The sequence below is a fragment of the Hemibagrus wyckioides genome, linkage group LG03 (assembly GCF_019097595.1).
Source record: "Hemibagrus wyckioides isolate EC202008001 linkage group LG03, SWU_Hwy_1.0, whole genome shotgun sequence".
In the NCBI taxonomy this organism is placed as follows: Eukaryota; Metazoa; Chordata; class Actinopteri; order Siluriformes; family Bagridae; genus Hemibagrus; species Hemibagrus wyckioides.
Window position 1 is genome coordinate 23,102,090 of NC_080712.1, and position 25,005 is coordinate 23,127,094.

At 38.1% G+C, this 25,005-nt stretch overlaps 2 protein-coding genes across 3 annotated transcripts in view; both read right to left on the reverse strand.

The window, feature by feature from the left end:
* Positions 1-10,604, reverse strand: part of epas1b (endothelial PAS domain protein 1b) — a 32,065-nt gene extending 21,461 nt beyond the window's left edge. Inside the window, exon 1 of one of the 2 annotated variants that reach the window (XM_058381234.1) lies at positions 10,168-10,604. In XM_058381234.1, the coding sequence (XP_058237217.1) occupies positions 10,168-10,193 (26 nt within the window). In that variant the 5' untranslated portion in view covers positions 10,194-10,604. Of the gene's footprint in view, positions 1-9,914; positions 9,971-10,167 lie in introns of those variants that run through there. The other variant, XM_058381230.1, reaches the window with a different exon arrangement.
* Positions 10,605-14,949: 4,345 nt separating this feature from the next.
* Positions 14,950-25,005, reverse strand: part of prkceb (protein kinase C, epsilon b) — an 81,428-nt gene continuing 71,372 nt past the window's right edge. The window contains exons 13-15 of the mRNA XM_058385369.1: positions 23,825-24,013; positions 22,284-22,430; positions 14,950-20,080 (exon numbers count right to left, since the gene is read on the reverse strand). Of these exons, the coding sequence (XP_058241352.1) occupies positions 19,934-20,080; positions 22,284-22,430; positions 23,825-24,013 (483 nt within the window). The 3' untranslated portion in view covers positions 14,950-19,933. The remainder of the gene's footprint in view (positions 20,081-22,283; positions 22,431-23,824; positions 24,014-25,005) is intronic.

The following is a 25,005-nucleotide window of genomic DNA, read 5'->3' on the forward strand; positions in this document are numbered from 1 at the left end:
CACTAGTGAAAACACTTTTATTTTGCAAGCGTTTCTAAATTAATAGAAGAATTTTTCTCTACAAATTTTATCTTTCAGACTATGAAAAGAATAAATATTTTCATGAATTTCAGAGCTGCTTAATATTTGGTATGTCACCCTTTTTTGCTTAGCTTAAACTGGCATGGACTCCAGAACCATGTGCAAAACCTTATGATCCATTTTACATCTGAACACATGCTTCATTAGAAGAGATTAGACATGAGGAAAATCTGAGCTTTCGTACAAAGCAGTTAACATGTTCATTATCACACATTTGCTTACATTGAAATAGGGAGCTAGAAATAATGCAGAATCTTAAGTATTAAATATATTGAACATTTACTGTTTAATTATATATATATATATATATATATATATATATATAGTTTAATTTATTTATTTATTTTATTTTAAAAATAGAGATTTTCAATAAGACCTTTGAACCACCATTGTATGAGCACCCACCATAACATTAAAACCACTGACAGGTGGAGTGAATAATACTGTCTTGTTACAGTGGCACCTCTTAAGCAGTTAGATATATAAGGCATCAAGTGAACACTTAAAATTGATGTGTTGGAAGCAAGAAAAATGGTCAAGTGTAAGAATCTGAGTGGCTTTGACAAGAGCTAAATTGTGATGGAAATTTGACGACTGGGTCAGAGCATTCCCAAAACAGCAGGTCTGTTTGGATGTTTAAGAGTATCTAACAAAAGTGGTCACTGATGCACATGGGTAGTGAAGGCTAGCTCATCTGTTCCGATCCCACAGAAGAGCTACTGTACCTTATTGCTGATCATTTAATGCTGGCTGTGACAGAAAGATGTCAGAAACACAGTGCATCACAGTTTGCTGTGTATGGGGTTGCATACCCGCATACTGGTCATAGTGCTCACAGGTCTTGTGGAGTCCATGTCTCGACAGCTCAGTGCTGTTTTGGCGGCTTACACAATATTAGGCAGGTGTTTCTAATATGTCTGTTTAATGTTATGGTGTATACTATACACACACACACACACACAAACAAACACAAACACAGCAGCGGCAGTGCAAGAATTTTCACTCACAGAAACATCCAAACAAAAGAATCACCTGTTGCCAAGAAGCAACCCCTATTTTGCTTTGACTTGCACCTTTAACAGTGCGACGGTAATGAAAACAGAAACACTTCTAAGTTAAAAACTTTGTTTACTTTAAAGGAGCAGCAGGCTAGTGCGTGGGATTGTGGTATGGCTTTATAAGTTACATCAAAGCGGCTCCCAGATCCTGGAAAACGTTCAAGTTCATTCATCCATTTTCATAACCACTTTATCCTGGCTAGGGTTTATGAGGGATCCAGAGCCTATAACAGAATCTTCATGCAAGCTAGGAGAATTCACTGTGGATGGAACAACACACACACACACACACCTATAGCATAGCCAAGCTGCCTTCTTGTATGTTTTTAGGAGGTGGTGGGTTTTTTTAGGAAACCCATAAGAACATGAGGACAGCATGCAAAATTCCAACGTTATCAATGGTGGCAATGTTTCCCTCTGCACCACTGCACAAATGCAAATTGACTCGATGTCTGATTACCATTTGTTTTTCTTCAAGTCTGTAAATTTCCAGTGTTACCAGAAACATCACCCAAAAGTCCTCGCATTCCAGGCGCCTGCTTCTCTTTCCCTGCACTCAGTACAAAAGCATCAGAAGACGACAACATCAGGTCCGAGAATTGCATCACCAGCCAACGTTATATGACCAGCATATTATACTGAACGGCAGAAGTTTAATGATGAAGGAGAGGTTAAGGGCAGCAACATAAAAAAACAACAAAAAAAAAACAGGCCTTGAGTAATTCATACCACAAGTGTTGGGTAAGTGAGATGTCTTTAGACGTCTTTTCCCCCATAATGTCTTCTCATCACTCAACTTACATTGTCTTTTTGTGGTATGACACAAACTGGTTTTATGAGAAGAATGACTCTGTAAATGACGCTGGCCCTATTCCATCTCCCGCAACACCAGACATGGTCACCTGACTCAGCCAGCTAGAGCTTAACTGGAATTGAATCATGGGAAACTGAGCCCCACTGAGACTGCATTACAGGAAGAGGAGACTTTGCATTATAATTTAGACAAAAACAGTCATTACTCACTGCAAACAAGTTGGGACGTTTCACAGAAAAAAGCACAATGTTTGCAATAGAATAATAAAAGATGAATACATGTTTTTTTCCTCTTTATGTACCAATAAACTATATATGGTGCTCATAGCACTGTCTTTTCGTTGCTTATTTCCACATACTATCCAGATATGTGGATTATACACTACATGACTTTTAGGTTGATTTTCTTGCCAATTTTTATTTGTACTTTTCATAAGAAAAAAAAATCCAGTGTCTTCCAAAATTTTCCAGTCTGTCAGCAATGTTACGCAACAGCAGCACTGTGTTTTAAGATACTGTTCCTAACAGCGAAGCAAGTTACGTACTTGAAATCTTTTCTCTGCCCAGTTATCTAATGTGTGTGCAGCATTACAAATAGACCATGTTAAGTGTTAAGTGATGTTCCATATTTTCTCATTGTTTTTTTGCCAGCTTTATGGAATTAAAAGGGTAAATCTACACCTTCTGTAATGCACCAGTGAAACTTTATTACAGGAACGTCACTTCAGAAATATCTGTTACATGCCTGTTATGGCAAGCAATCACTTAATCACATGACACATGGTTACTCTTAACCCGAAATGTCAGCCAATCCAAATTAATCTTTAAACAACAGGTAGAAAAGTAGATTTGAAGCTGTCCGAGTACAGTGCATTACTTCCTTTGCATGGGACATTAGTGTTCTATGCTCTTTATCAAAAGATTCTTTCATTCTCCAAGGATAACTAATATTAATAACCCTTTCCTATGACCATGCAGCAAATTGGCAGTGAGCCAAAACAGAGTCTCTCATGATAATCCCTGCATTTGTCCAATCTAAGCAAGCTTGGAAGCACATTACACTCGAGCATTGCTCTGACCTCTATTAGGAATGTGCTGACAAAGAGCTGACTATTCATAATTTGCAATATTATCACAATACTGTATTTTTAAAAATGCCTACGCACTCCCCTGTATGGGTTTTTATTGCTCACTATTTTAGCCTTAAACAAGCCCTAGCAACATCTGAGATCGGTAGAAAAGGCTTCTTTGTACCGTTCTCATTTCATTAATAACTACTGCCAACATTTTTTGTGGTTAAATCTCACTTATTTCCAATTCTGCTACAGGAAAAATAACTTTTCCATCACAGCCAAGCCAAACAATGTTACTTTATTCCTACTTCTTTACAGCACTCATATTCAGCCAGTAATATGTAACTTACACGCAATGTAAAGTTACGGATAATGAAATGTAGAAAACATTATCTTCTTCAAAAGTTTGTGTGCTTTTTTAATGCTTTTCCGGTGTAAGCTTCGCATGCATGAATATGGACGTGTTTATATGTGTGTAAATAGTGCAGACTTTTCAGGGCATAATATCACTCAACTGCCATCTGAGTTTTATACTTGTTGAGCTAAAAACATTGCAACACGCTCTCCTTTTTTCACCTACTCTAAACCAAGTGATTCTTCTGCTTGCAGTGTACATGCACATACATGTTACTCATGTACTGATAAAATGTTTAAAAAAGGAAAGTTAAGCCCAAACTGTTCATGGTTGATGAAAAGAAGAAAATGCATAAGGGAAGGAGAATCTGAAAATGGGCCAAAGGTGTAATACTAACTGCTAGAGACAACATATCTCAGAGGACTAAATAAAAAAAAAAAGAAATAGAAAAAAAATGAACAGTTAACTTTTGTGAACTCTTATGACCTAAAATGTTGCTTGAGGTAATATATCACAGCAGGCGAAAGTATCCAGACTTCAGCAAGTTCACACCACAACCAGAAATGACTAATTGAAACATTCTTCAGACTCCTTTAAAGCAACCTTTATCCTACATTACGTAATGTTTATCAGAACACAGACATACCTAGAGAACTCGCTGCATGCAGTTTAAGAGAGAGCTCATCATTCACAACTGAGGGACCATAAAGTGGCTGACACTTCACAGAAGAGAACAAAATATTTTTGTCATTTTTGAAATTCTGTCATTCGAATGCTCCGTTTGCACGCGAGTAACAAGTCTGTGGGTGCAGCACAATTCTTACATTCAGCTCATTAGATAATGGACAAATGAGAACATTTGCATTCTCTATGGCTAGAAGAGTGGAAGCGTATCTGTGAAGTACATCAGATACCTGAGGGACAGAACACATGAGCAGATGCCTGGTAAGATAGCTGAGACTAAGAGCTGTCTTTTTACACAGCAGCCATTTCTACACTGATAAGTATCACTGCATTGAACATCAATCAAACCGCTCTTAAATGGGGCACAGAGAGAGGTATAAATCTGGGAACTGGTGTCAAATCCACTTTTCAGCAGGGTTACAATTTATTACTGTACAATCTTATTGATACTACACTTTTGATTCGCTGATTGTTGAATTGTAACATTAACTCAAGGTTAGTGATTCATTAATCTGTATTTTATCTGTACTTCTATCATTCTCGGCAAGATAGTAATTAAGCGGTTTATTATAGTCAGACTTATCTGCCATATGAACCGTTTTGAACGATTGAACCATATCAGCATGTCACAATGCAATGCAAGCTATGCCAGTTTGACGAATGCAGATGTGCAGTCCTTCAACGAGACACGCATGACGAGCAGCAGGAACTGAAAATAAGAGCAACACAAACTGCCTAAGCGAGCGCTCTGCATTGGGTTTCATGACAAAACACACACAGCCTCGTGTACTGTACTGTCATTGTACTGTAGGTCATTTTTCTCTGCTACAAAGCTGACTAAATTAAGCCCCGTGTCCCCTCTGCCATGCTAGTCATGCTAATGCTGGCCGAAGCTCTCCCGGAACTCTGAGTTGACCTTCAATATACAGAAGATCAACAAACAGCTTTTGCTTGTAATTCTCATACTGTATTTGCCCTGATGGACATACATTTCCTCTTACAATAAATATATAACCACAACAGAAAATAAATATTTGATGGACTGATATGAAAAAAAAAAATCAGAACAATCTTATTGAGGATTCAATAAATAGCTAGAATAATCCAGTTTTCTCGCCCGCACTTCCACTGTTATTCTTGTCAGGAGTGTCAATGAAGCAATATGATATTTAGTGCAACTCTGGAAATTGCTCAATAACATGAGTCCCAATACAGTAAACCTCTCACTGGTATAGGTATGTCATGAAACCCCTACCTGATCTGTGTCTTATGAAACTAAACCAGTCGTGGCAACATGCTATTTTCAACCCTGTGCAATGCACTAATGGTGCATGACTAGAGAAAAGGTTGCCTTCAAATGACCCATGCCCAGTGCATACCATGCATGCTGTTCCATACTTGGGAAGAACAATAAGTAAATTACACTACAAAAATGGACAAAAATTGGCACTCTCTCTCACTTTCTCTGTCTCTCTCTCTCTGAACATGTACAAATTCTAGCTGCACTCTCTCAAATGTTTCTTGCAGCAGAATATCTAACTCATAACACACTGTCCAAATCTCTACAGTGCTTTCAGTGCTTGAGGGTCCTTACTGTATGGCTAGTGTTCTGACCCTCCTAAAAGGTTTTGCACCTTTTAAAGGGATCTACATATAACATTTAAAGATTGGCCTTGAGGAACAAGTGAGAAACGCTTGTAGTTTTGACCCTTCTCCCTAACAATTTAATGACCTAAAAGAGACATTTTTCTTTCTTGGGTACTGAAATAAGGAAGTTCGAGTGGTGTAAATCAACATAGAAAATGTATTTAAATTTTTATAATCAACTGAAATATCTATTGGTTTACATGACAAGTTGGAGTAGAAACATGGTTCGAGTGTCAGGTGGATATTTCAAAAGCTTCACCTGAGTAAGATGCAGTCTCATTATCTTTAGTGAAACCAATTCTTTCACACTTGCGGCAGGCTTTTCAATCCGTGTGTAGTACAACTGTTGTTCATGTAAAGTAGAAGTTTCAGGTTCCATAAACAGTTTGATCTTTCCAGCCTGAAATAACCTTTCATTGATGTGCAGTCATTTCTACGACATATAACTTACACTGCTACCACTTTTGATTTTATAGTCAACTTTACACATTTGCACAGACAAAATCAAACCAGACCTGAAAAGCATCCTCATGAATGTATGTTACAGATCACAAGATTATTAACCTCTCTACCCCCTTGAGCTCTCTTTATCTCTCTCTCTCTCTCTCTCTCTCTCTCTCTTTCTCTATCTCTCTTTCTCACTCTCTGTGTTTTTAATCAAAATGTCACCGGAGATCTTGCAAGCCTCTGGGTAGCCTCAGGTGGAGCTCAAAAATCACAGCAGCCATCTGCTCCTCTGCCATACAACTATTTTCATAATAAGCAGCACCAGGCTCTGGGCTATAGAGCAGCCAGACAAGAAGAAATCCACAAAACTGAATTAACCAACCAGGCAAGGGCACAGAGTGCAAGTCTTTCTCATTGATACTGCCTTCATGTGTGACAGAGGTGTGTTTAATTTTTCCCAATGATTAATTTCAGGGTGACAGAGCCTTTTAGACGTAACATTATAAGTGCCGGATGGATCGCTTCTAACTTTTTCACCTATGAGAGGCATTCAGGCTCTAAGAACTCCAAAACAATGAACAAACCTGAAATTCCTTGACCTTGTTCACTTATAAGCAGTTTTTCTGTGATTTTGGCCTGTACAAAATGCATCCCCTTCTAATCTCTGATCCCCTGGAACAGTTTGTTCCCTCACAGTGCAAAACAATCAAGACTGGTGCAACCTCTCTCACTCACAGGAAGTGAGATCTTAAGACGAACTGTACGATACAATGTGGACGCTGAAGGACCCTACTGCTATAGACACATACATACATATCACGTAACCACAGCAGAAAACAGTGTGTTATCCGGCTCCATCTGAAATAAGATCGCATTGTACGCTGCAATTAAAGGAAGTGGGAGATTGGCGGACAGGAAAAGACCAGGAGACACACTGCTTAGGCAGAAGAAAAGTTCTGGTTAAGACCATCCAATATACCGTATGATGAGCTGAAGCTGAAAAAAGACGGCTAAAAAAGAGCATAATCTTTCGAACTAAAAGCTTTGTATGTCCCCCTGCTGTTAGCCGAGGGTGGGGATTTAGAGGCCTAGATTCACATTCTCTCCAGAGATCCTGTCACAATAAACTGCACATTTTTGTAGAGTCGGACAGCTGGGAGAGAATTCTCTGCTCTCAGCAATTATCTCAATCTCCTCTAGAACCTTGGCCCACATGAGACCAATACAATATCAATGACAGTCGATTTTCTGAATGGTGCTCAGATGGCAAGATGGCGAGCAATGACACGACTCCTCACAACTTCATATCGCTGTCCTGTTACATTAGCTGACTCCCTGCCTCTCCCATTAACACTCAGTCAGTAGAAAGTGTATCCTCTAATTACCTGTAAAGCCTGATAGACAGAACAGAAGGCATCTGTTCTCAGCAAGAGCTGTAAGCTGGGCATCTCTGTCTGAAGACTGAGAGACTCTGAGGTGGCAGAGACAGAGCTTGGATAGAGCAATGGCAGAGCTGGCACTGAGAGGCCTGGGAAGCAAGCCAGCGTTTGCCCTTTGGCCAGGGGGATTTGAGAGCTCAGTTTAACAGAGATGAGTACTGAGAAGTCTCTCGCCTCCTCTGCATCTCAATATCTGACAGAGAAATGAAGACAGTGTAACTTAACTGTCCCATGTTGCTGTCTAACTCGAATCCTCAAGTATAATTTTTATGAGATTTGTACTGTGTGATGTAAGAATTTTTTAAGTTACCTGTGTACAAATAGGCAACACACATCCAGGTTTCCTTGAAGGTTTCCCAATTCTTTGAACATTTAGTCTTTTCATTTCAAAAACTCTTAGAAAGCTTAGAAACTGAGGGCAAACAGAAAAAACTGTTACTGAATTTATTTTTACTCAAGCGACTGCCTTCAGCTCATTTGGGCAGAATGATAAGTTTATAATTGTATCCATTTCAAAGATTGCATAATCACACAATCAGTCAGGCTTTATTCTTACCAAATTATGTAGAAAAAAAAATAACTGCCTCCATGGAAGGATATGAACTTCCAGATACTTTTTTAATTCTTTGAAATAAAGTGGCATATTGAATAAACTCATTTAACCCACGGTCCAAAAGCCTATCGTGAAAACATGCATCAACCTAGAAAAACAAGTCCTATACAAACAATATTATTCCACTGAAAGTCAACAACAGCTCAAACACGGAATTCCCTAAATGATTTAACGGCAAATAAATTACACAAACCACCACACCAAGCCTACATTTCCAGAGGCCCAAGATGGCGGACAGGTTTGTTGCAAAACCCTACTCACTCCAGTTCGGCTTCTGTCCCTTAAGGAAATGCTTGACAGTTTTTGCAATCCCCTCTGAATTGCAATATCCTGATACTAAAGATACATGCTCTTCATTTGAGTGTAATACTGATGTTTGTGTTTAGTTTCCCTCTGATTGATCTGATAAAGGCACACAGAACATGCAGGGAACTACCAGTCACGAGACCGAAGCAGACTTTTAGGCGCTTTGTCTACCAAGTACACACATACACACACACGCAAACACGATGAGCCTAAAACTTTCAGCATTTTCTTTAAAGGGATATTCCACTAAATTTTCAAAACTTTAGAATAATTGATATAAGAAGTAGCAAAAAGTCATGCAAAGTGCTTTGGGAAAGAAACAGAAAAAAAAAACTTCCATTGTCCAATAACTGTCTGGAAATTTACCAGCGCAGATGTCTTTACAATACTCAATAAGCTCACCTCCCATTGAAGTTACATGCATCTTCTGAGGTTTTAGATTTCTCAACAAAACAATCTGAACAATCCGATCCATTATGTGTGGCCTGTAGAGATTAATCTGTTCTCATGAAGATTTATAGGCCTCCTGAATATGACAGGCACGAGGCAACATGTTCTTAGGTGTTGAATCAGCATTACATATCAAAAAATAATTATAAAACACCTTAGTGGAGCAACTTTTTCAATTTGAAATGTATTTGCATAATGTCATGATTTCATAGTGATTAGAATAAAAATGCAGAATTAACCAAACAATGTAATAATCATACCTGACACTGAAACCTGTTGCTTTTCAAACCAAAATCAAAAAAAAAAAAAAAACAGTAGTGTAGTGTGCTTCTGTATAATTCATGAGGTTCTATTATTATTATTATTATTATTATTATTATTGCTGTATTTAAGCAGAAAATAATGTTTATTATATATTTGTAATTTTGATTTTATTTATTTATTTATATCTGTCACTATTTGTAAACGGCACGTGAGGACAGTAGTCTACTGTCCAATCCAGATGTTTCCCGCATATTCGCCGGCTAAAGACCATCATGAAGCATTTAATAGCAAAATGACAAAACAGAGATAACACTAAATGTGATATAGTTACAGGTTGACCTGGATGATTTGAACCACAATTGTTCACGTATCAGATTGCATCAAAGCCACAAAAGCAATCTGAGAACTCATCCTTTTTTCCCTCTTTTCCTTTTTCCCCCTGCCCGTTAATTTCTCTCTCCAAGGACAATAATGACAGATAACATGCAGGTGACACCAGCTTGGCTTCTGTGTGTGTGCGTGTGTGTGTGTCATTGCGCATCTTTATTTAGAGTAAAAAACTGCCGAAAATGAAAATAAATAAATAAATTCAACTTGGCTAGGTTGCTTTTAACAGCTGCATTCATGTTATTCTTATTCACAGATCTTAAGTCGCAAATTAATAAAGGGATCAGCTTTACATACCCAATTTTCGGTAACAACACAGCAGCTACAAGAGTTTTCATGTAAAAGCAATGCATTAATGCAGCAGCAGGTGTTGTTATTCCCTCCGATCTTGCCTGCGCACATGCACTCGCTTTCTCTCTCGTTTTAATATCGTACACAACTTTCAACTAAGACCCGCTCGAGCAGCTGCTAACGTGAGCTACTCTACCTCTTCTAGACTCTAGGTGACTGAGAAGTCACGCGTGTTTCAGGGAAAATCTGATCAACTTACCTTTTCTTGTCTTTCTCAGCTGTCATCTTACAGAAGTTAGGTCTCCCTCACTCACGCGCTTTGCTGTTCTAGTAATTTCTCCGAAATTCACACACACAGAGACATGCACGCGCGTGCGCAAGTCGCCTCTATATTTTGACAATCGCAATGACAAGCACTCCTGTGTGTTCGCGCGCGCTTAGGAGTTTAGGCTAAACAACAACAAAAAAGTTACGCGTTTAAAAAGAAACACATAAAATCCATTCCAGATTAAAACAGGTAGGAAGCGAGGCTATACAGTCTCAGAAACACTGCCGAGGATCGCATAGTCTTGCACCAGTTAATCACAGGTAAAAATCCGAGGACTCCAGTGGGCGCTGAAATGACAAGGTCGCGCTTTTGAAAAAGTCTGAAGAACTTTGTACCTCTTCGACGTACACACTCATGCACACTCACACACACGCCTACACACGCACCCATAACGCTGCGCTCAGCTGGTCGCCTGCCAGCAGCGAGATTAATCCGAGCCTCCGGATTGGTCAGTTTGCTCGCTAAAACACGCCCCCCGCGTCATGCTCCCAAAATCTGATAGCTATTAGTGCCAAAGAGTTCAAAACTCTGTTGACAAAACTACATGTATACATTTACTGCTCATTCCTGTAAAGTCACAGTGAATTTATAATACAGTTTGTTGTTTTAGACTACATAAAAGCATTTTAATTTTTATTATAATTCAGTTATTGCTCATGTGATTACCAAATGTAATTTGCTAATCATATATTATTATATATAATATTAACTGAGGGCTATAGAAATATCAAGAACAATTGAGATTTTTTTTTTTTTTTTTTTACAATCTGAAACCTTTATTCAAATAAGAACAAATTATTGAACACAGTAAACATTTGTTGAGGATATTTACCTAAATTGTTTGCCAAGGACAGTTTCAGAAAAGTAAAATAAAAAAATTAAAAGAAAAAGCATGTCACGTCTCTTACTTTTTTTCGAGAGCTCCTGCACTCTGGACATCTGTTTTGTTTTCCATTTTCACCCGTCACGATAAATCCAAATAGCTGTTACAAGCATCTGAAACTGAACCCGGAACTAGAGGAGCAGCTTCTTCTTTTCTTCATCTGAAAAGATTGCAAAAATTCCAACTTACCATACCCATCTCAGCATCTTTTGCAAGCTGTTTATTTTAGGTATTTTTTTAAAATAAAGATCGTTGTAAATGTATTAATTATTATTCATTATTTATCTTTATTTTTGTGTCAGAATTTGTTTGCCAGCATGTCAATCACCATATGATACACTGAACATACACTATATTGCCAAAAGTATTCGCTCACCTGCCTTGACTCGCATATGAACTTAAGTGACATCCCATTCCTAATCCATAGGGTTCAATATGACGTCGGTCCACCCTTTGCAGCTATAACAGCTTCAACTCTTCTGGGAAGGCTGTCCACAAGGTTTAGGAGTGTGTTTATGGGAATTTTTGACCATTCTTCCAGAAGCGCATTTGTGAGGTCACACACTGATGTTGGACGAGAAGGCCTGGCTCTCAGTCTCCGCTCTAATTCATCCCAATGGTGTTCTATCAGGTTGAGGTCAGGACTCTGTGCAGGCCAGTCAAGTTCCTCCACACCAGACTCTGTCATCCATGTCTTTATGGACCTTGCTTTGGTCACTGGTGCACAGTCATGTTGGAAGAGGAAGGGGCCAGCTCCAAACTGTTCCCACAAAGTTGGGAGCATGGAATTGTCCAAAATGTCTTGGTATGCTGAAGCATTCAGAGTTCCTTTCACTGGAACTAAGGGGCCAAGCCCAGCTCCTGAAAAACAACCCCACACCATAATCCCCCCTCCACCAAACTTTACACTTGGCACAATGCAGTCAGACAAGTACCGTTCTCCTGGCAACCGCCAAACCCAGACTCGTCCATCAGATTGCCAGATGGAGAAGCGCGATTCGTCACTCCAGAGAACGCGTCTCCACTGCTCTAGAGTCCAGTGGCGTTGTGCTTTAAACCACTGCATCCGACGCTTTGCATTGCACTTGGTGATGTATGGCTTGGATGCAGCTGCTTGGCCATGGAAACCCATTCCATGAAGCTCTCTGCGCACTGTTCTTGAGCTAATCTGAAGGCCACATGAAGTTTGGAGGTCTGTAGCGATTGACTCTGCAGAAAGTTGGCGACCTCTTCGCACTATGCGCCTCAGCATCCGCTGACCCCGCTCCGTCAGTTTACGTGGCCTACCACTTCGTGGCTGAGTTGCTGTCGTTCCCAAACACTTCCACGTTCTTATAATACAGCTGACAGTTGACTGGAATATTTAGGAGCGAGGAAATTTCACGACTGGATTTGTTGCACAGGTGGCATCCTATCACAGTTCCACGCTGGAATTCACTGAGCTCCTGAGAGCGACCCATTCTTTCACAAATGTTTGTAAAAACAGTCTGCATGCCTAGGTGCTTGATTTTATACACCTGTGGCCATGGAAGTGATTGGAACACCTGATTCTGATTATTTGGATGGGTGAGCGAATACTTTTGGCAATATAGTGTATGTAGACCCTGTATAGGTCAAACCTCACGCTTGTGCTAGTTGTCTTTTTTACACCACAGCTGTACAGTCAGGGGGTTTGGACAACTGTCCTTTTTCTTCTGGTTGCATCTCTGTGTTGGGGTGACTGGGTGTGCTCCATTGTGGTAACTAACAGCTGATTGCTGATGGCTTTTTGTGGAATGCCCCACAGCCTGATTTTTCAGCAGAATATCTGTCATTAACTTGTTTTGTGATCTTTTCTGAGTCCCTTAAGGTTATTTTTAGCAGTGGTGGCATGCTGGAAAACCAGTTGCAAAGCTGCTATAATGTATTAGGCTAAATTGTCACTAGCATCATCATAAAAAAGAGAGTCTATAGGTTTAGTGGTTAGAGCACAGCTTTCTTATGCTCAGAAAGTTAGGCTCAGCAGTTTTGCCTCTGGATTGTAAGTTTGTGAGTGTCTATTCCAGTACTGCCATTCTGTCAACGTTGAGTCCTTGAACAGGCCCTTAAGCATAAGACCCTAAACTCCTCTGCTCAGTTGAATAAAAAATATTTCATACTGTAAATGAATATAAATGTAAGAGTCTAGTGTGCATTCTTTGCATTTAAAATCAAATCATGGATCCTTGACTATAAAGTAATCAAAGGAAATTCACCTGCCTACACAGAGTCACTCATAAAGGCCTACATTCCATCCCAATCGTTACAATCTGTGTCTGAAAAGCACCTGGCTGATAAACCGTTGGAGGTTTAAAAGCAGTCGCTTTTTATGACGGAGAGACGAATCTATCCGTAGAACACGAACATATTGATTATATAATATAAAACATAGAATTTTTTCCCCATTAATCAGAACCATGTGAAGACTGACACGTGAAGAGTGAATAAAATTGATTATCTCATTAGAGTGCCAACTAGGCATATATTAGGCATCTGAGTCAATAGAGTGAGTTCTCAAAATGATGTGTTGGAAGCAGGAAAAATGGGCAAGTGATCTAATCGACTGTGACAAAGGCCAGATTTTGATGACTTGGCAACTGGCTTAGATCACTGTTGACTTATTGCCTAATAAACCCCACCCCTGTAATAAGATAACAATGCTATTCACTTCACCTGTCAGTGATTTTAATGCTATTGCTTATCAGTGTATATACTATATAGTGGAGGAGAAGAACTGCTGTAGTTTTAGCTGGAAAATATTTTAAAGCCATTACATATTATTAAACTAAAAGTTACTGTTTATATGTTCTGGAATCATAAACAATAACAGCAGCATTTTTTTAAAAAAACCATCCCTATCATTACAAGATAATAACATTCAGATATAGAAACTTGTGCACTTATTATTATTATTTTTTTATCTGTGTACATAAAGCAGTGTAAAGGTCCAAATGTGGCGCCTCCAGTTCAACACCTTACAAAGTAATTCTGATCATTCGACACAAGAAGTGAGGATTCTGTGACGTTTCTCATGCCTCAGGATGTTTGAGTCCTCTGCTGAAATGGTTACCTTTGACAAGGACAGTTCTTCACTTTGGTCACAGGAATTTGTTTTAAGAATTTCCCTTCGGTGTCGCCGTGTTATATAACACTTTCTAAAATCTTCAGGTAATTTAAAACAACACAAAACCATAATCTAAACTAGTTAAACACAGACATCTAAAGAGATACTATAGGTAACATTTAAGTTACAGGTGAGCTATGTTGGGAGAGCAGCAGTTCCTACATCCCAGCAAAGAGAGTTGGCTTTATTTTGATGACTGAAATGTAGATTAACCTGGTGACTTTTTTTTGCAGCCATACGGTGACAATGGCATTAGATTTAAGCCCGTCATTTTTGAACACAGATGTTTTACATTTCCAAAGACTGAGCAAAAATACGTGATCTACTCCTTACACAAAACTGAATACCTCATAAGCTCAACTTCTTAGCCGCTGTGGAAAGGTTTTATTTACGCTCCTGTAATTAGTACAACCTGTCTTTCCATATTGCCACCTGTTTGACTAAAGTAAGTTGTGTAACATTTACCTGTCACATGATCAATCTTAACTCAGCACTGACTTTCAGAGAATTTCTTGCTAAGGAAATATATACAAAAGGCATTTTTAATGTTCAAAATGGAAATCTACCTAAGCATAATTGTAGTAAATTGATTTACATACCAGATATATGCTTCTTTTTTGATTTGATGACTAAGAGTGTGCATCTATATTAATCACTCTAGTCTTTACAAGTGGAACAATAACTATAGTTTACTTTTAAGACCATCTTATTTAATAGGCTCCAAAACATACAATCCACATTCACATCTTTTGAGTACAGTACATTTGGCACAGTAAAATGCGTACAATAAACATGGCAATGATAAAAAGGCCAGAGAAGAAAAGAAGAAAAAAAAACATTAACAAAAGTTATGTGACACACTGTACAGTTTCACAACACAATACAATGAAAGAAAAATGCTTACATACACATGTATGATACTTACAGTGATATAATACATATAACTTACATTAATTTGCACTGTACCTCTGTTTGTACATACATACTACGCGGTCAGACAGAGATAGATTTGCAATTTCCCAAGAGGTACTTCTTGTAGACATGGATATATGCTTATTTTGCTGTTATGTTGGTACTTGTTAATGTGTACAACAGCCCAAACGTGATTCTTATTTAGAGTCATCTGTATATATAAAACATTTATTATAAGATTTTAAAATGTGTAACACCCTAGGCAGAGTTGGCAAGGAAGTAGTGAGGACTCTTTTTGCAGAAGTCCAGTGAAAGCAGCAGCAAAACAACGCAAAGACACACAAACTGACAGGCCACTGATGAACCACATGTACATTTTATTATCTGTCAAAAAGGAGGAAGATTATGGTTAAAGCTAGTTTGGGTGTCATGGTGCGGGTCTTTGCTGTGGCACAAGAAATCTTTACAAACAGCCACAAAATAACATGATCTAGAATAAGATTGCCGCAATAGAATAGGAAATGAGAAGTTTTTAGGTAAGTAATGCTGTACAGTAAACACTTCTACAATCTCTATATTTGTGATCATGGTGCAAGCTCAAAATACATGGCTGATTGCTTCAAACTCCCTGTGCCAACTCACTTAAGCAAACATTACTCAGTCTCTCAATTACACAACTTTTGCTTTTTTTTTGGTTCAAAGTTGGTTACTGAATGATAGGTGTACAAACTAAATAATAATCCACAATAACAAGCGGTTCGAAATTTCATATTATGATCTTTTATGCTTTTTAAAATATATTTATCATTTCTTTATATTTATTGTGTTAACCTGGTGTGCAGAAGCATAATCGTAAAAAATGGGGTACTATGGAGTACTATGCATACATTGACAAGAGGAGTGGTTAGGCAATATCCAACTATCCAATCAAATCAACCCTCATTCACTTATGTGCCCAGAAAAATAACATTATCATAATTACAGAATAACTGATTTATATTACCACGTTTTACTGCTTTTTATTGGCCAATTATCTCTATAACCCCATTATAATTGGTTTATTAGGTTTTATTTCAAATGTATATGTTCAAAAATTTGCCCAACTATGTTATTCTTATTTAAGTATAAAATAATTCAGCTTGTTTTATTTAGGTAATAGTTGGGTCATAGCTTAAAATCAGGTAACTTATATAGTCAACAGCCACAAAAAACAGGTTCAAAGAAACACATTTTATGCCTTTGTTTGAGCCTCTGGTAATAAAAGTGCAATTTTAGACCAAAGTGAGTTTGAAAATACCACTGTGTCACTAGATTTTAAAAACCACGCCCCTAATTGCTCCACTCCACACCCATTAGCATTCATTTATGACCGTAAAGGTACAAACTGGGAAACAGCAAACAAAATACCGCCCTCTGAATTGGACAACTGAAAAAAGCCACCATTAAAGAATAATTAGCATATCATAAACGTATATGAAACTGAGAGAAAGAACAGAGAAAAGGAGGGGGGAAGGTGGAAAGAAGAGGAAACTATAATTGTCATAAGCAAATGAGTCACCCATAGACAGTTTATTGCACATGGACAGTAACTTACTCATACTCATATAGTACTACATTGTTGTTTTCATGACCATGCAACAGATAAGGCCTCATTATTTAGACCTCAGACTTATATACAGGACATGTTCAATAGATAGATGTGAATAGGTACTGATCTCTCATTCACAATCCTGAGCCATGGTTCAGTGAAGAAAATTTATTCAACTGACAATAAGACAGCCCAGTAATAATAATTAAAAAAATAAATACATTTAATACACACATGAGACACTTGCCCTCTCAACATCATGCTCACAAACCCTAAAAATACAGACACACAATCATTTCCACGAACACTTTGAATGGCATGGGTTAAAGTCAACACTTCTAAAGTAAACTACAAGGTGATCCAAAAGGCGGCTCAGAAATCCCAGTGAATCAAACACCACTGGCAACTTTTCTGGATACTTTTGGATTCATCCCCCTGAATTTTAAAGCAAGCTAACAAGCTATAACTTTAATTGTATTCTGTCTACATTTGGTTTTTGGTGTTCTAACAGAGAAAGGAAAGGGCTACACTGCAGATGTGATGTTCAGCAAAGTCAAGTACAGCCTCAGATCCAACACTTGATTCCAATAGTACCAGGACCAGGAGTCTGTATACTGGCTCTGATGTAGTGCATATGTGTGCTTATGTGTGTGTGTGTGTGTTTTCAGCACATTGAATATTTGGGACAAAAAATAAAGTATCCACCATGTCAACAATGTTTTTATTAAACATATCAGTTCAAATGAAATGTACACCAGACATTGGTATTATTGTGCTAAATCTATACACCTAAAGAAATCCAATCACTCGAGGATTTTGTTGAGTCTTTTTGTGATTTTTCTTGCCGCACCATTTTTTCAAAAAGAGCAGTACAACTTGTGAGGGTTTTTTTTTGTTTTGTTTTTGGAGGAAATCGATGAGGAAATGTATCGTTGAAATTGCAAGCACAGGATATGTCTTTTAAACTCCTACCAGTGAAGACACATGTAATTACTTTCTGCTAGCTGTACTCATGTTAAACACACATGAATCAAAGAGGGCTTTGGCTGAATGTGTGTCTTTGCCCATATCTGCAGAAAATCTGTGGTCATTTTGAAAAATGGCAAGCTCCTATGAAGTGTTGATTCTGAGTTCATTTCTGCGATTGCAAAATCATGAAATCCTAGAGGGACTGGGAATCGTAATACTCCATTCCATAAAAAAAAGTTATGTGCAATAAAGTGGAATGACAGAAAATAAGTACTCAACACACTAATTATTTTTTCTTTTTAGTAGCTGATTACAAGCCCTTGTTTGCAATGAAAGCTTCAAGACACTTCCTGTATGAATAAACTAATCTCTCACAGTGTTCAGGTGGGATTTTGGCCCATTCTACTTCTGAAGAATTTCCCAGTTCATGGCTCCATCCATGTTTCCTTTCATAATCTGGATCCTGTTGGTATGATGGGAAGAAAAACAGCCCCATACCACGATGCTTTCATTGCAGTGGTGCCTTAATGGTTAAAGGCTTTGGGATACAGATCAGTAGGTGGAGGTTCGAGAACCACCCAGAACCATAGAGCTGCCACTGCTGGGCAAGACCCTTAACCCTCTCTGCTCCAAGGGCGCTGTATTATGCCTGACCCTGCACTCTGACCTCGACTTCCTAACAAGCTGAAAAAATGCAAAGAAAAGAATGTTGTAATTGTACATTAATGTGCTGTAATGTATATGTGACGAATATAACCTGCTTCTTCTTTCACCTCAGAACTTCCCTGTAGATATGAGATCCATTTTCCTGCCAACATGATGCATCATATTGTTGCAGAAAAGTTTTTTCTAGTCTGACCACACAGATGTTGTGGATACTGGCCCCAGTGGTCGTAGTGCTTATAGGAACATTTAGAAACCCATCAGCTACCAGGACCGTTGCTCTGCTGCTTTGTGCCAACATGCACAAGTGATTTTAATTAGCTTATTTAGAAGAACTAATTATTACAATCAGCTAGTTTAGTGCTTCTTCTTACCATGTGAAATACTATCATTCCACGTGTCATTCCACATTCTTGCATATAACTTCAGATAAGAATATTACAATTTCTTTAACTGTGCATTTTTATTGAGTTAGTACCAATGTCTGTGTGAATAGCTGCAATGGAAATATCACAGTTTTGTTTTTTTGTTGATATGGTAAATACTTTCCCTCACTGTATATACACATACACAGTTGGGTCCAAAAGTAAAAGAGTGAAAAAAACAATCAATTTTGCATTCTTACCCAATTTTTAACACAGGGTTGAATACAACTTTTTAAATCATACTGTTGACAACAACTTGAGCTTCAGGGGAAATTCATCAGAGTGTCATCTGAACAACAGGAGAGACCAGACTTGAGGAAAACAGGACCGTTTGTACATCGCAGTTATCATCATCAGTAACACACATTTTCTTACATTTAATTAGGGACCTAGAAATAGTGTAGAATCTTGAATATAAAAAAAAATATTTTTTTTTTATTTCCAATTTGAAATGAAAACCTTTTCAATCTAGTCTCAGACTTTTGGACCCTACTGTATATATATACTGTATATGAGGCTAATGCTGACTCACAATTGCTTAAATGAAATGCATCTTAAAATGAAGTCTTACATTAATTCCAGACTGAAAATAATAACGAATTCCAGAAGAAACTAAGACTATCCGCATAAGAGCCACTGAAATTTGAACGCACACGGCTTCAACTGAGAAGCTTCGAATGAAATGCAAACTACTCACTCCTCCAATAATCTGCTCAGCTTATATTACAGTATTAAACAGAGTTATTATTCTAATCATTATTACACCGAAGTACTTGGGCTACTTCTTAATGTAGATTCTGAACTGGGTTTCTGCTTAGGCATACATTTCCATCACTGTGTGTTTGCATGTGTGTAATATGTGTGTATATGATTGTATAGACTTGCACTGACTTGTTCAGCTAAAAGACTCTTTGTGTTCTTCAACATAAAAATCCTAGAATCTGTAACTCATAACAGACAAACAAACAAACAAACAAAAAAAAAAACTGCATGAGCAGCTTTTGGTTAGACATGTAAACCCACACTGAAGATGGTCTTCATTCAGTTCTGAAAGGTGAACAATACCACTGTGTAGCAGATAAAGAAAATGCAGGAGATTCGATTTTTTTTTAATCCTAGGACAGACACTCTTCACCAAAGTAGGAGAAGCCCTTAAACTCGTCTTGATTGATCTGTTTGATGATGGCATCATCTACGGGAGTAAGCACAGGCTCTTCACGCGTGAAGTCTTGGTCAAAGTTATTGACGTCCCGCTTGGTTTTCTGTAAGAAGCAAGGAGCAAGAGAGAAACTCAATTCGCTCTCAGGGCTGCTATATTCATGTAAGAGGTCAGAGGTTAACACCACATCAGAGGTTAAAATCTAGCCTGTATTTTATGGATTTTCTAAAAATGTCATTTAAGTTTAATTCCTAGCAACTGCTCTATTTGTGTCATATCTGACCAAGAGTTCATGACTGTTAAAGTAAGTAGAGTAGTAGGGTTCATTTATTTATTTCTCTCTCTCTCTCTCTCTCTCTTTCTTGCCCATGACTATCAGTGATGGGTAGCAGGGCCCTTTCCTCTCTCTCTCTCTCTCTCTCTCTCTCTCTAAGTAATTGCAAGGCATGCTCTGAGCAGCACTTTGATGTGATGTGGTCATCTTTTGAAAAATGTATACACTAACTGGCTTCACATGTAAAAGCAAGACATTCACTCTTCTCAGACTAGTGCCAATAAATGGGGTAAACGTAGTTCAGACCACTGATTTACATCCATCCTGTGTGGTATTTGCATATATCTGGTTGCCATTCTCTAATTTGTCTTTTTTGTCAGCCCGCACAGTGCAATCCTCCTTTCCTTGACTCACAGTTTCATGAGGCAGTGAAGGGCAATTTGAGCTGGAGTGAAAGTTGAGCTAAGAGTCAACGTTACTTCACACACTACATTCTTCACACTCCAGGAGCAACCAGTGTCATGCCACAAACAAAATTCTTTATATGCACTCTTAAAAAAAGATAACTCTTGTAAAAAAGTTTTTGTTTTTCCCTGAACATTGTTCTGTACTAAAAATACTTTAACAAATGTTACATTTTGTTTGTGGCACAGTCTGTCTGGTGGGATAGACTTAGCATTAAAATATATTGTAACTATATTTAAAACACGTTTATCATTAGATTTGGGCATTCATCCAGTTAAAGAATATCTATATACATGCCTATATACACCAATCAGCCATAACATTAAAACCACCTGTCAAATATAATACAAGGTATAATAAACAAGGTATAATAAACACCTTCCCCTTTTTGCCACCATAATGGCTCTGATTTTTTTGATGCACGGACTCCACAAGACCCTTTAAGGTCCTTTAAATTTTGTAAGATGTGAGATAAGGCCTCCAGGGATTGGATTGACTAGTCCAGCACATCTCACAAATGCTTGATCGGATTGAAAATCTGATTGAAAACTTTTTGTCATGTTCCCCAAAACATTCCTGAACAATTATTGCAATGTCTCAGGGTGCTTTATCCTGCTGAAAGAGTCCACTTCCATTTGGGAATACAGTTGCCATGAAGAGGCGTACTTGGTCTGCAGTAATGTTTAGGTAGGTGGTACGTTTCAAAGTAACATCCACATGAATGCCAGGGCTGAAGGTTTCCCAGCAGAGCACTGACCAAAGCATCACACTGCCTCTGCTGGCTTGTGTTCTTCCTATAGTGCATCCAGCTGCTATCTCTTCCACAGGTAAGCGACACACACACACATATACACACACACACACACACCTTTCTATCCACAGGATGTAAAAGAAACATGATTCATCAGAGCAGGCTAGCTTCTTCCATTGCTCCATGGTCTAGATCTGATGCTCATTTTAGGTACTTTCAGTGTTGAACAGGGGTGAGCAGTCTGACTGGTCTCTGGCTATACAGCCCCATACACAGCAAATGTGACTGTGTTATACCATATCCAGCATTAACCTTTGTGCTACAGTAGGTCTTCTCATGGACTAGATGAGACAGGCTAGCCTTCACTCCACGTGTGCATCAGTAAGTGTTGGGTGCCCATGACCTTGTCACCAGTTCACCAGTTGTCATTTTTTGGAAGGAAACTTTTTGGAAGGAACCAACCACTGCATACCTGAAACATCCCACAAGACCTGCTGTTTTGTAGATGCACTGACCCAGTTGTCTAGCTATCACAATTTAGCCCAACTCAAAGTTGCTCAGATCCGTATGCTTACTTGTTTGTCCTGCGTCTAACACATCAGCTCTGAAAACTGACAGTTTACCTGACAGTTTACATACCACCCTTTAACAGAAGCCATTGTAACAACATAATCAACATTATTCCCTTCATCTATTGGTAATTTTAAGGTTATGGCTGATCAGTATACATACTATATATACACACAAACACACACTAAATCACCTGAAGCATACAAACACACATGAGCTGTGCAATAGCCACCCTATGATACTCACAATTCGGGGTTTGAAAGGTGGCTTAATTTTCCTCTGTTCCAGCAGCACCCAGTCAATCTCTTTAAAGAACGGATGTACTTTAATGGCTTCCTCCAGGCCCTGTGACACCACACAGCCAAGCCGCTTATTAGGGCTCTTCGTCATGAACTAGATGAGAAGAAATAAGGAAAAAGGTTAATAAAAGGAGGGAGGAACCTTAACACACAGGAAAAACACAGGGAAACAGAGATACACTGTATCTGCCCTATACAGCTGTTCTGTAGGGCAACTCTTTATAGCCATATGCTATGTTGACATATGGGTCACACTTTTAGAAATTTGGTGCTGCTGTCCTGCGGAAGGAAGATCATGAGTCATGAGAGCAAAGTGCCAGGGAGACAGATCACAGTGTGACATGGCTTAGTCCAAGACAAACACACCGCTATTCCCACACATCAACGAACAGGGACGGCCAAAGTAAATCTGGTATAACTAATGGGAAAAAGCAATGCACAAAGGCAGACACACACACACACACACTAAGCAAACAGAGGAGAACCACAAACAAACATACACACATGCACATACAGACACACACAAACAGTTATAAATATGAAAGCAGGCAGAACTACACTGGACCGTCTTCCTCAAAACATCAGCTCTCAGAGATTACACAAGCAAAACCCACCGAGAAAACACATTCTGTTGTTTTCCCACAAGTGTCACATCACCCAACCCTCTCCCTCACTCTCCTCCACTTTTTCCTCTCTTTATCCTTCGCTTTCCTTGTAGCATTTTAAGTAAACACTAAAGTAATCACAATTAAATAATAATACTTTAGTGGAAAGAAGGTGTGGAAAAAGAGACAGAAGAAAATCTTGTGAGTGCAGATAATTAGTATGGAATAAAACATGACAAACTTTTCCTATTTACAGGAAAATAATCCATGACAGGGTGATTTTACATGACCTGACACTAAGCAGATGGCCAATGCTACCCTAAAGCTGATTATTTTCCTATAGCAGCATGTCCCAAAGGACGTCTTACACCACAGTCATGTATCAGCTACCACAATTTTAAATAAATATTAATAAATGACAGACCATGCCTTTTAACTGTATATAGTTACATTTAATGTTAGGGAAGTTTTTCCCTTCACAAGCCTCTATGTTTTTCACTCTCCATGTTTAAAAGGCAAAAAGCGCAGCTTAACATGTTCCCTAGAAACCAGATAGTGCAAAGTCCTCTGTCCTGAAGACTCTTATGTCTGGAGTTACTGATCATGATACCAGAGACTTTTTCCATAGATGTAAAAAAAACATCACCATATAATTGAGTATTTTGTTTTCACATTTTATCTGTTCATTACAGTTATGTTAAGCATCTACCCTACAAGTGACTGTGAGTTGCTTATGCAAAATTAATCAACACCATCTGACCAATCGTAATAGAGAATTCGATACGAATGATGGAGCACTGAGAAAGTGGTGGAGTTGTAGCGCAAAAACAGTAACAGAAGTTGAGGTTTAAGATCATTAATGATAGTAGCATTTACAGCTCACCGCCTTGAGGATGCTAACTGCCTCTTTGCTTAGCCACACTGGATAGAGCACGTCGTCATGGAGGATAGACTCGAACAGGTCATCCTCATTATCAGCTTCAAAAGGTGGCTGGCCTGCCATCATCTCATACATAAGCACACCCAGGGCCCACCAGTCTACTGACGGCCCATACTCCAGCTCCTGCAGGATCTGTGTGTGTGAGAGAGAAAGAGGAACAAAGTGAATTCAATTCATTCTTCTTCATTAACCACTAAGTGGAAGGAAGTTAATTATAAATATGTAACAGCTATAACACAAAGATTTCACTGAAATCACTTAAGAATATTTCGGTAACACTTTACTTGCACCAACATTACCATGTCATAAACAAGTTATGCAAGATGTCACATGCTGTCATGGAACATCTACTTGTCATGTTACCCAGAACTAGTAATTTTCATGACAGATATTTAGATATTTTGACATGTACTCACACGTGACAGTTGTCATGATGGTTGACAGTGTTATGTTCACTCTGACCTCATATGGAATGTCATTAACACATTATTTTGCTCTGAAAAATTGTTCTAAGCTTAGGTTTGCTATTGCTATGACTACTATAGGAGTGTAAAATTCTTGTCATGATATAACTTACTAGAATAATAGAGTACTAATGATTTTAGTACATAGGATGTAAATTAACAATCAAAGTAAAAAAAAAAAGCATCAGTATTTTTTTAGCAATTAAAACTGGATTAAAAGAAGAAAAAAATATTGACCTTGGATCACAACTGTACAAAAAAATCAATATAAATATAAATATAAATAATAATCGCCACTGGAAAAAATAGTAGACTGAGCATTTTTTAAAAAGATGTTTGCAACTTTTTTTTTATAATTAGCCTTGGATCAAAATTCATCCTAAAAATCAATCAAACAAACAAAAAACAAAAATATTAACCATGGATCAAAGTAAAAAAAATATTGTGGCAGTCTTAATGGGAAAAAATAGTATGCTGTTTTTCTACCTTTTTTTCTAGCTTTGTTCTTACTTAATTTTTTTTAGCCTTTAATCAAAATTATGACATGATTTAAAAATTAATAAATAAATTAATAAATAAATTAATTAAAAATATTAACTTATTAATTAATGGTTAAGTATGGTTAATGTTTTTTTTTTTTTAAACTGGGTCATTTTTACA